General features: G+C 38.6%; 1 protein-coding gene and 1 non-coding gene across 5 annotated transcripts in view; both read left to right on the forward strand.

Moving 5' to 3' along the window:
* The window catches only part of LATS1 (large tumor suppressor kinase 1), a 23942-nt gene extending 15369 nt beyond the window's left edge, over positions 1-8573 (forward strand). For all 4 annotated transcript variants that reach the window (XM_065057436.1, XM_065057437.1, XM_065057438.1 and 1 more), the window contains exons 5-8: positions 1322-1904; positions 2919-3101; positions 3342-3448; positions 4474-8573. In XM_065057436.1, the coding sequence (XP_064913508.1) occupies positions 1322-1904; positions 2919-3101; positions 3342-3448; positions 4474-4989 (1389 nt within the window). In that variant the 3' untranslated portion in view covers positions 4990-8573. The remainder of the gene's footprint in view (positions 1-1321; positions 1905-2918; positions 3102-3341; positions 3449-4473) is intronic.
* Positions 8574-10660: 2087 nt separating this feature from the next.
* TRNAG-GCC (transfer RNA glycine (anticodon GCC)) lies at positions 10661-10731 on the forward strand. Its single transcript has one exon. It is a non-coding gene; the product is annotated as a tRNA-Gly (tRNA).
* The last annotated feature ends 107 nt before the right edge of the window (positions 10732-10838 follow it).

Raw genomic sequence — 10838 nt, forward strand, 5'->3', positions numbered from 1 at the left:
CAATAAGAAACTGAAAACTTGCAGAATAGCACTTGAGTAGCAGTTGTGATGTTTGCAGGGATTCATTTTGGCCAGGTTCAGTTTTATGATCAGAATGTCCAGGAAAAAATAAGAAAATATACTTTAGGTTGGACTTGGAAATCATTGCTGTAGGATAATGATTTCAGGCTAGCTAGGCAGATAAATTAATTGAGATGCTATGAAAAAGGAAGTATATCAGATCTTGAAAATGCTGACAGAAGACAAAAGAAGAAATGAGCTATGTGGAGGTGGTGTCACAGAGAGGAGTATAACAAATTAAAGATTCTGAATGGCACTTTAAAGGAGTTGAAGCCAGCAAAAATACACTAGGAGGAACCTGGGTTGGAATATGTCAAGAATGCTCAGAGTGGTTCTTGTAGATAAGGGTTTCTACACTGTAGGTGATGAGTAACATGGGGCCTTTGAGTGTTTCAGCTATCAGAATGTTAGTGGCATTGAGCAGAACACCGTGGATGTTCAGTCAAGATAGGGGTGTGCACATAGATGGGAGCCAAGAGCTGGTATGGTGGGTAGGAGTGGGCTACTTCAAAGGAATTTCTCTGCTCAACTGGTTGGTATAGAGAGTGGAGAGCAGGAGAGAGAGTGTGACCAAAGTCTTGTTAGAAAGAGGGAAGATAAGAGTGAAGATCAGGTCTTGGCTTGTGGCAGAGGCAGGTGCTTGGTGTGTGTGGATGGTGGGAAAGAGTACCGTGTGGATCTGGTTTGTGTTGCTATGAAAGGAAGTATGAGAGTGAGAGGGACACATAGTCCCTCCTGCAACTGGAATTCCTCTGACACAGTCAGGATGTTAGTGACTTCTGCTCTAGCTGGTCTAGGAAGTGGAAGCCTTTCCCACAGCAGCTCCTTAGTTAGCCCTCAGCAACTTACTGCTTCTGGGCACCTCTTGGCTTGCTTTAGCTTTGTAAAGAGAATCAGGGGGACATGTGATGCACACTGTTACTCTGATAAGTGTTATCTGCACTGTTTTTATCAGTAGTTTTTAAATTACCCTTTCTCTCCTGGAGAACACAGTCCCTTCTCAAGAACCTCCTGGTGCATGGCACCTCCTGCATTTTGCTGTTGAAAGTGATCACGTTTTGTTTTTTTCACTCCTGTATGTTTTCATAGAATCCTAATGTATACATTTTTTAAAAAGGCAAAACAAAACCCCTTAAAGTATTGTTTCCCATGCTGTATATAAGTATTTGGTTTGCTTTGCCTAAGTCTTGTCATTATAAGATCAGCACCACAAATTAAGAGTACTATTCACTCTTTGGATTTAATTCTGTTTGCTGCACAGGTTGGATTGTCACCAGAAGCCCGAGATCAAATGAGAAAAATGTTGTGCCAGAAAGAGTCTAATTATATTCGACTAAGAAGAGCTAAAATGGACAAGTCGATGTTTGTAAAAATTAAAACCCTGGGAGTTGGTGCATTTGGAGAAGTTTGTCTAGCCAGAAAAGTGGATACTAATGCTTTATATGCAACAAAAACTCTGAGGAAAAAAGATGTACTGCTTAGAAATCAAGTTGCTCATGTTAAAGCTGAGCGGGATATCCTTGCAGAAGCAGATAATGAATGGGTGGTTCGCCTGTACTATTCATTCCAAGATAAGGACAATTTGTACTTTGTGATGGACTACATTCCAGGAGGTGATATGATGAGTCTCCTAATTAGAATGGGTGTCTTTCCAGAAAATCTGGCACGGTTCTACACAGCAGAACTGACTTGTGCAGTTGAAAGTGTTCATAAAATGGGCTTCATCCACAGAGATATTAAACCTGACAATATCTTGATAGACCGTGATGGTCATATTAAATTGACTGACTTCGGGCTCTGTACAGGTTTTCGATGGACCCACGATTCAAAATACTACCAGAGTGGTAAGAGAAATATAAAAGGTTTATTTGTTACTTTGTTGACTTGTCATTCTTTGCAAAGAATTAAATAATACATTAGTAGAAAGATGACTGTGCTGTTTCCTTTCTGAATTATAACACATCTAAAAATATGTCTGCACGCCACTCAAATTACAGAAAGCAACGTTTAGTTAGGGAGAGTTTTTAAGTGTGAGCAACAAGGAATGCTCTAAGTTTGTCCCACTAGTGGCTTCTGAAATTTGGAGACAGAAAATCACAGTTGTGGCAGGGTGATTACATAAGCAACAACCCTAACTCTGTTTTAAAGATAGGACTGATGTTTCAAATGTAGTTGTTCTTGAAAACTCTGCCATGAGTTCAGAGTGTCTCGTGTACTTCCTTCTAGTATAACCTATTGTTTTCTGAGAAAGTTTTAAGTAGGCTTTTAAAAATCCTACTTGATTACTTAACAGTTAAAAAAAATAGCAAAAAATTTCACAGTTCTGACAGTGGTAAAACACAGATTTTGTAATAACCTGTTTTTAATTAAAAAAAAATAAAAACATAACCTTCAAACACAAATTTGAATGTACTTTTAACTTGTCTTTATAAAAATATAATGTATCTTAGGCCAGACTGTTACACAGTCTCTGGAGAGAAGTTGAAGATTTAAAATCTGATTTTAGTTTTTGATGCTTTAAATATATATTTTCTTTCTATTTACGTAAGAGCAAGAACAATATACATCCTTTTCCTTCAATGTGATTATATTTAGGAACAACTGAGAAAAAAATCAAACTTGATACTTTCTCATAGTTATGTCAAAAATTAACTTAAAAAAACAATGTCCTCAAAAGTTGGTATTTTGTATCATAAGCAAAACATCAAAATTCTGACGTTGATGATCTTTTGAGCTCTCAAATTGTGTGTTGAAACAGATTGTGTCTTATAACAAGAGATCTTATAAAGAAAATTTCATACTAGTTAAGAACTAAAGTAATCTTCCTGAATTTTGGCATCTTTCTCACTCAATTATAGGTGATCATGCACGTCAAGACAGTATGGATTTCAGCAGTGAATGGGGTGACCCAGCAAATTGTAGGTGTGGAGATCGGCTGAAGCCCCTTGAACGCAGGGCTGCACGCCAGCATCAGCGCTGTCTGGCCCATTCACTTGTTGGCACACCCAACTATATTGCGCCAGAAGTGTTGTTACGAACAGGTAATGCATTTGTGTACTGTAATCTTGCTGCAAAGTAACTGATATTCAGTTTGCTTCATCTTCCTTACACCACCACTTTTCCCAGATGTATAATATTTTTGCAAAAAATAAATGATTGTTAATATGGAAATTTTAAACAAGTATCTAATAGAATTCTCTTGTAAACCTTTTTTTTTCCTTAGAAATACAAGATTAAAATTATACTAAGGCTTTGACTACCTTGTTTTGCCTTCATTTCAGGTTATACACAGTTGTGTGACTGGTGGAGTGTTGGAGTGATTCTCTTTGAAATGTTAGTGGGGCAGCCTCCATTCCTGGCACAAACTCCACTGGAAACACAAATGAAGGTAACTTTAAAAGCATTGTATTAATAGTCTGAAAAAGCAGGCTTGAAATTTACATAGTCTGTCTAATTTGTAATGGAATCAAAGGTGGTGTTTGAAAGTGCTGCTCTATCCAAGCATGTTACAAACTAACAAGATTTTGAACTTTACTGTGGCAGTGCACTTAATTTGTAAAGGGACTTCAGGGGTTACGTTCTTACCTTTTATCTGGTCATACAATAAACACACCAACTAAAAATCACATTTCAGGTCTCAGATGTTCCCTTTCACTTTCTGCAGCTATTCCAGTTATTCTTTCCTTCTCTTCTTCCAGCATCTGGGTGTTCTTTTCCCACTGCTTAGTTTCTGTGCCCACTTACATTATCACAGGAAACCCTGTGCAGGTATCTGCAGGTGCTCAGGACACAAAGGCAGAGGAGCAGCAGATGACCCTGGCTGCTCAGGGTCATTGGCAGCTTAAAGCCACTGGTGTCTTCCTTCCTGAGAACCAGCTGTTCCAGAGAAACCACCAGGACAATCTTCTGCAGGTTGCAAATGCAAAAATGCAAAACTGCATTCAGCTTGCAACGTATTAGTTGGCTCAAATGTAGTGCACTGTTGATGTTTTGTTTGTGTGTTGTTTTTTTTTCTTAAACTTTTAATCTGTTCATCTTTCCAGTGGATCAAATAAACCAAAATTCATTCACCTTCCCCTCTTCTTAAGATTGTGCATAATCTCAGGTTCCAGGCACTAGTTTTTATGGTATCTTTGTTAGGTTACAGCAAGGGAGCTCTGTGCCAGACTCTAGTTTAAATCTGGAATGTGAATAAACTTTACCTGGATTTTGCCAGATTTACAGACAAAACACTCCTTGTGTTTCTGAAAGAGCAGTTTCACATTTTCTCCTCTCTAGTGTGCAAAGACTTAAATGTGTTGAATAATTCCGTTGTGGCTGTTTGGTTTTGTTTGTGTTTTTGTTTTAATTTTCACTATATTTTTTCCTTTTTATGAAATTGTAAACAGAATGACACCTCTTTTTTCTTTAAAGGTTATCAACTGGCAAACTGCACTTCACATTCCATCTCAAGCTAAACTGAGTCCAGAGGCCTCCGACCTTATTATTAAACTCTGCCGCGGGCCAGAAGATCGTTTAGGCAAAAACGGTGCAGATGAAATAAAAGCTCATCCGTTTTTTAAGACAATTGATTTTTCAAGCGATCTACGGCGGCAGTCTGCTTTCTACATTCCCAAAATTGCTCATCCTACGGATACGTCAAACTTTGATCCGGTTGATCCAGATAAATTGTGGAGTGATGATGATAAAGAAGGGAACAGAAATGATACACTTAATGGGTGGTACAAAAATGGAAAACATCCTGAACATGCTTTTTATGAGTTCACCTTCCGAAGGTTTTTTGATGACAATGGCTACCCCTACAACAATCCAAAGCCCATTGAGTATGAGTATGGTAGTTCCCAAAACTCAGAACAGCAGTCAGATGATGATGATGATGATGAACAGGCAGGTAGAGGGCTTCAAAATCGTGATCTGGTTTATGTTTAGTAGAGGAATAAAGATGAAAAACTAAGTAAACTTATTTTGCAGCTGCAAATTTTGAAAATGCTATTCTCTTAAGAGAATTGAGAGGAGATTGCTAGGGTAAATACGTGCCTGCCTTTTTTTTTTTTAACACTAAGAAAATCGTGTCTTCTGTTTCCCCTCTCTGTACGTTTTGTTTCCCCAGAATACAGAGAAATTATTCTCAAATCTTAATTTATTCCAGCATTGTTAATTGTTTAATTTAGAAGAAATTTGATGTTAGGTGAAAAAAAAAATCACTTGAATTTTATTATCTGTTCTTTGTACTCTAAGTACTCAAAATAGGAAATAGTGATCATTATATTTTTTTCCTAAAATGATGCCTGTTATCTATTTGTACATATACTGAATAATTTTAGAAAATGAAGCTCTGCTGCAGAATTTTAATGACAGTTTTTCCTTGCAATGACCAAATATAAAATCTGCTTTACACTAATCAAGCTCTCTGATACATTTTTTTGAAGAGGAAAAAAAAATTAAAAGAGGTTGCTGTATCCTCACTTCTCACTGTATTTAGGCTGATTATTCACAGTGTTGGAAAAACTGAGCCATCTGTCTGGTGAAATGTTTCCACCTGCTGAGGTAGTGGCATTATTCTCAACTTTGGAACAAGAAAGTGTCAGTCTTGGCTATAGTATGATTGTAAGGTGATAAAGCATTAGAACTAGTATTTTCTTAAGTAGTAATTGAATTTGACATTAGTAACTCTGCAGCATGTGGCTGGTACTCTCAAAGCGGAAGAACTGCTCCCTCAAAAACAGCTTATCTCCTGTCATCAATTCTCTTGTGAAGAGGAAAAGAGCTGTAGGAAAAACACTTTCTGAAATCTAGTATAATTTTCTGACTACAACCAAACTGTAAAGTGTGTATAGTTCTGCTTTAGGTAGAACTTTTAGTTTGAAAAATAAATTTCAGAACAGTTTATTATAAGTGTGAGATAGTAATGGGAAAAGATTATAAATGATGGCTTTTGAGATTGTTGTGGAGGCCAGTTTCATTGGGCTTTAGCAGTTTTCCTCCTAGCTCCACAGACAGTGGGAAGTGCCACACACTGGTCTAACTGAGCCCCCAGTACAGTTTCAGTGGTCAGTCTTCCACAGCCCAATTTAGAACACAAGTAGGAATTTTGAGCTGTGTCTGCTGCCTTCTGCATGGCTGTTTTGGTGGTGTCCTGCAGGAGGTGAGCAGGCACCCCGTGAGGTCTCCTGGTGGGAGGGCACTGAGCCTGGTGAGGTCACTGGGAGCAGCGATGGGGGTAACCCTCCAAGCAGCTTCCCTGAGGCAAGACTGGGAGTTAGAGGTGAGAGGCAGAAAGGATTATGTTTCTCTCCTCCTTTCTCCTGAAGCTAACAGAGTGGTAAAGAAAATGCACTATTTTTAGTAAATTTCCCCTTTGGAATTGAATTCCAATCGATAATCTCATAACGGTGCATCACTGCTTTCTTAAATTATTGTTTGTGCCATTGCACTGGCATTGTGACTATCTAAACATTGTTAAATTGGTGTTCATAGCTGTTCTCACAGCAAACACCAGTTACTCGTTTACTTTTCTCACCCAAGCTGGTTTAAGAAATTCTAGTGTGCTTTTGACCACTTGTTCTCTTTCTGTGTTCCAGTTCAGTGTCTCTTTGTGCCAGTGCAACTGTCTACAGTACTGTGCTAAATACTGGATCAGTGAGAAAATTGCTTGGTGTTTAGCGTTCGGAGGTTTCGTTCTTGTAAGTGTGCTCATTTGAGTGATCCAGTTTCCACTGTGGTCCAGAAAACTAGTTATATTGGCATAACTGAAGGAGGAGTGAACTGAAATAAAGAGGGTTGGCAGTGTGGAAACTACTTAAATGGACTTTGTCATAGGAGAAAATATTAATGAAAGTTCACCCCTCTACTGTGAAGTGCTTATCATGGTTAGAAGATGGTTACGAAAAATTATTTTCTCAAGCAAGTAGTTACTTTCTGTAATGGAAATGGGCTTATAGCTTAATAAGAGTTCATGTTCTGTCTGCCTGTTCCACAGCTGTTGAAATAGAATGGCTTTTAAGATTCATTTCATTTAGTTTAAATATTATAAAATGGCTGCAGTCTATAACTATTCCATTTTCTATATTATGTAAAATAGTTTGTTTTCCATGTAAATAAACCTTTAAAGACTATCCTCCTTCATAGTAAGTATCCCAGTAAAACTGGTCTACTTATCTTGGAGTAAAGTATAATATATTACTGGTTAAAGGTAATTTAATCAAGCTTACCTTACCATTTGTGAAATGTGCAGAGCAAATAATGTCAAGTCTTCATTAAACTGACTGTTAAAATTGCCTTTTTATGTGTGTTTCTCCTCTGCCTGCATTTTGTGATGTTACATTCCTGTTTAACACTGTGGTCTTTAGCCAACGTGGTGTTTTTTTCTTAAAAAAAAAAAAAAAAAAAGAGGCCCTGTAAAGGAATCATGGTTCTATAAAAGCAAAAATCTTAGATATTATTTTACCATTTTGAAACAAATACAGGAAGAGCTCACGTGTTTAGAATTTGGTAGACGCTTCTGGCATTTTCTGTTGTCTTGTGTTGGAAGTTGTAATATACAGTGTTTGGATTTTGCCAGCTATATGCTGCAGTGTTATGTATTTCCTTGCAAAAATGCAATGTGTTACAGTCCAAGTTCTCTGAGAAAGTTAGTTACACATAAATGTTGTCGCAACTCTCCAACATGCTATGCCTTACCCATGTTTTGAAACTTCACGTTTCGTACATAGATTCAGAGTCTATTGAGATTCTTCGTAGCTGCTGCTTATAACATGGGTGTTTCACTGGTGACTTGTGATGGGGATTGGTTTGTTCAGGCAGTTGAGAAGGGCGGCTCCTCACCAGCAGCTGTGGAATTCTGCAGTAAGTTTTAGTTCAGGTTATTTTCACTTTGTAAAGCATGAAAATAAATTTCTCTTTATGTGCCCTTGTACACATATTAATTGTATTTATGAAATGTTCTATAATCCTATAACTGTACTGTAAATACTATTTGATATTCAGTGGCATTCTATCCTAGGGCAGGCCCTCTCGCTGTATCTTTTCTATCCTTGATTTGTAATAGAATCTATAGAATATATGGCTAGAAAGTCTCTTTGAGACTGATGTATCTTCTGCTGTTGCAAAGCTGTGAGTGGGAATGATTTATTTAGACTCCTTTTAATATTATTCAGCTAATAGGTAGTGCAGTGGGTGTGTTATCAGATGATGCTGCTGTCACCCAAGATACTATTAGGTTTGGGTTTCACATGTCTTCGGTGTTTCAGATCAGACCTTTAATCTGTTTGCTTTAAGTCATCCAAAGCAAAAAGATAATAAATTCTTTCAATGTTGTAGTAAAATGTTTTGAATGCCTTAAGATGCTTTTGATAAAGGCACTATTCAAGTTTACTGATTTATATATATCTGTATAGATATATATAGATATATTCCATGTGTGTATATGTATATATAATGTCTTTTTTGTATTATAAATATCCTTCTGTCAGTTCTTTTGCATCCTCCAATTAAATACATAGACCACCGCACAATTCCGATTAAGCAAATTATTCATTTATTACATGCCTAGTTAGTAAACTTAACAATCTTGCATTATCTCACGGCTGTAGTAAATTACTACGGTCTTTTGAGTATTCTGTACTTGTCTCTGTCGTGACGTGGGCATCCACTTTTGCCAGGTCTCTGCGTACCTGTAGTCCAGCTGCCTGTGTAGCATGTGGTCTTTGAATGCCCACTGGTACGTTTGGGTTTTACAGGGTTGCGTGGCAGTGGCTTGGACTGTAATCTCAGAGTCCCCTGATGTTTGTATGAAAAGAATGTGTGTCTTCTATGCTGACTTCCCTAGTCAATACCCTGGAGTGTCTGTCCCCTTCATGCAGGAGTGCCAGATTGCCTGTTTTTATGTCTGTACCCGACAGCTGAGGAGCTGAGGCTTCCTTGCCCCTGCTGACTGCAGTGAGCATGTTTGACCTGGGGGATGCGAGTGGATGGTTGCATTGACACTTACTTAAAAGTTACTTCAGAATAGCAGAAAGAATTTCAGCGCTCGTGAACAGCCTAAATGAATTATCAGCTACTGGTAATCAGTGATATTCCTGGGGTTTAGAAATTGTTTCTGTTTTCTCAGAATCCGTTTCTGTTGTGTAATACCTGCTGAGGTAATAAAAATATACATGAATCTTCCTAAGAAGTTAAAATTGAATTACTGGTTTGGCTCATCAAATATGAAGTGCAAACATTAGTTACCCAAATGCATTTGCTTTTTTTTCCTTCTCCTTCACCCCCCCTCTCCTCTGAATCCCCTTTACTCTGCAACAGGTCTACTGATTAACAAAAAATCTGCATATGTTTAATAGCAGAATTGTTATTGTACTTAGCTGTCATCTCACGTGTAACCTGTTCTCAGAAGCATACATTTTGATGTTCAAGGATTCAGTGTATCTGTGCTCTGCCCCTGTCCTCTGCTGCCTCGTTCATAAAAATAATTAAATCTTAATTATTTATTACGCAGACATTATGTATCATGAAGCTACTCCTTTTCTTGAGAGACTGCAACATATCACAGCTTTCACGTTTATTACGTCTTTAAGTTCACATCTCAAACTGCTAATGCAGAAACCAGTGTCTTATTGCAGAGTCTCTATTAGATCCTAATTCTTCTGCCTTTGGCTGGGAGATGAACTGGAAGTACAGCAGCATTTTTTGTTCTTCAGCCACCTACAAACAGGTTTATGAGAGCTGGAGGGATTATCCCCAGGTGATGTGATACGGTAACACTTAGAATTTTAGAAACTCATCAACAGCTTTCCTTACCTTATGGCTAATATAGAAATGGTTGTTTTAAATTCAGACACTCATTAAAGGGATAGACTAAAATTGCCAATTTAACAATGTTCAACAGTTAAAAATACAAGAGCAAAACAGGAAGAATAGATGTGATAAACTTAATTAAGACACTACATAATGCTGCAGGTCTTCTGAGTTCACCCTAATGGACTATCATAAACCTGCTGCATTGTGCCCAACCTTTAGATCCTATTTGTTGCTAAGCAGCTGTATCTATTTGCATGGGTGATAAGCAACTGCTCCGTCAGGGGCACCACTCAAGGACACTTGCATGGCTTACCCAGCTCGGCATCTGGCTCGCCTAAGCTCTGTGCCATGGGATGTGTTTTCTTTCCCAGAACAACACCGATTGTCACAAATCAACGAATACGTGCAGAAGAAAAGAGGGATACATGCTCTTCACGAGGCAAAACCCGTCTTTGTGGATTATGGAAAGCAATCAGCTGAATGAAGCACGTCTTTAGCGGTAGCCTGTCGCGGCAGGCCCGGCCTGTGCTGGTAGCACCCGGTTACTCACCGTGATGCATCTTTCCTTCTCGGAAGTATGAACTTGCTGGGGTTTTTGCCCTATCTGTGCTCTCAGGCCTTTGGGAAGAAATTTAATCCCCTTTAAAAATAACTAGGGCTCTTCCCCTCAACTGCCGCCGCGGGCTTTCAAATGGTCTCAGCGGAGCGGTCCTAACCGCGACCGTTTAAGTATCCACGGCGGCGCAGGCGCAGTCCGACATTGTCACCTTCAAGTGAGAGAGGCGGGAAAGTTTTCCCCGCGTCAGCATTGGTGGTTCAGTGGTAGAATTCTCGCCTGCCACGCGGGAGGCCCGGGTTCGATTCCCGGCCAATGCATCTGTGCTTTTGTCCACTCCTTTGTTTTCTCCGCCTTATTGTTTTTCTCTCAAAAACTTAGGAAAAAAAGGCAGAAAAGCTCATCGCTTTCAGTAATAATGCTAAAA

This window comes from Columba livia, chromosome 3, assembly GCF_036013475.1.
Source record: "Columba livia isolate bColLiv1 breed racing homer chromosome 3, bColLiv1.pat.W.v2, whole genome shotgun sequence".
Taxonomy (NCBI): domain Eukaryota; kingdom Metazoa; phylum Chordata; class Aves; order Columbiformes; family Columbidae; genus Columba; species Columba livia.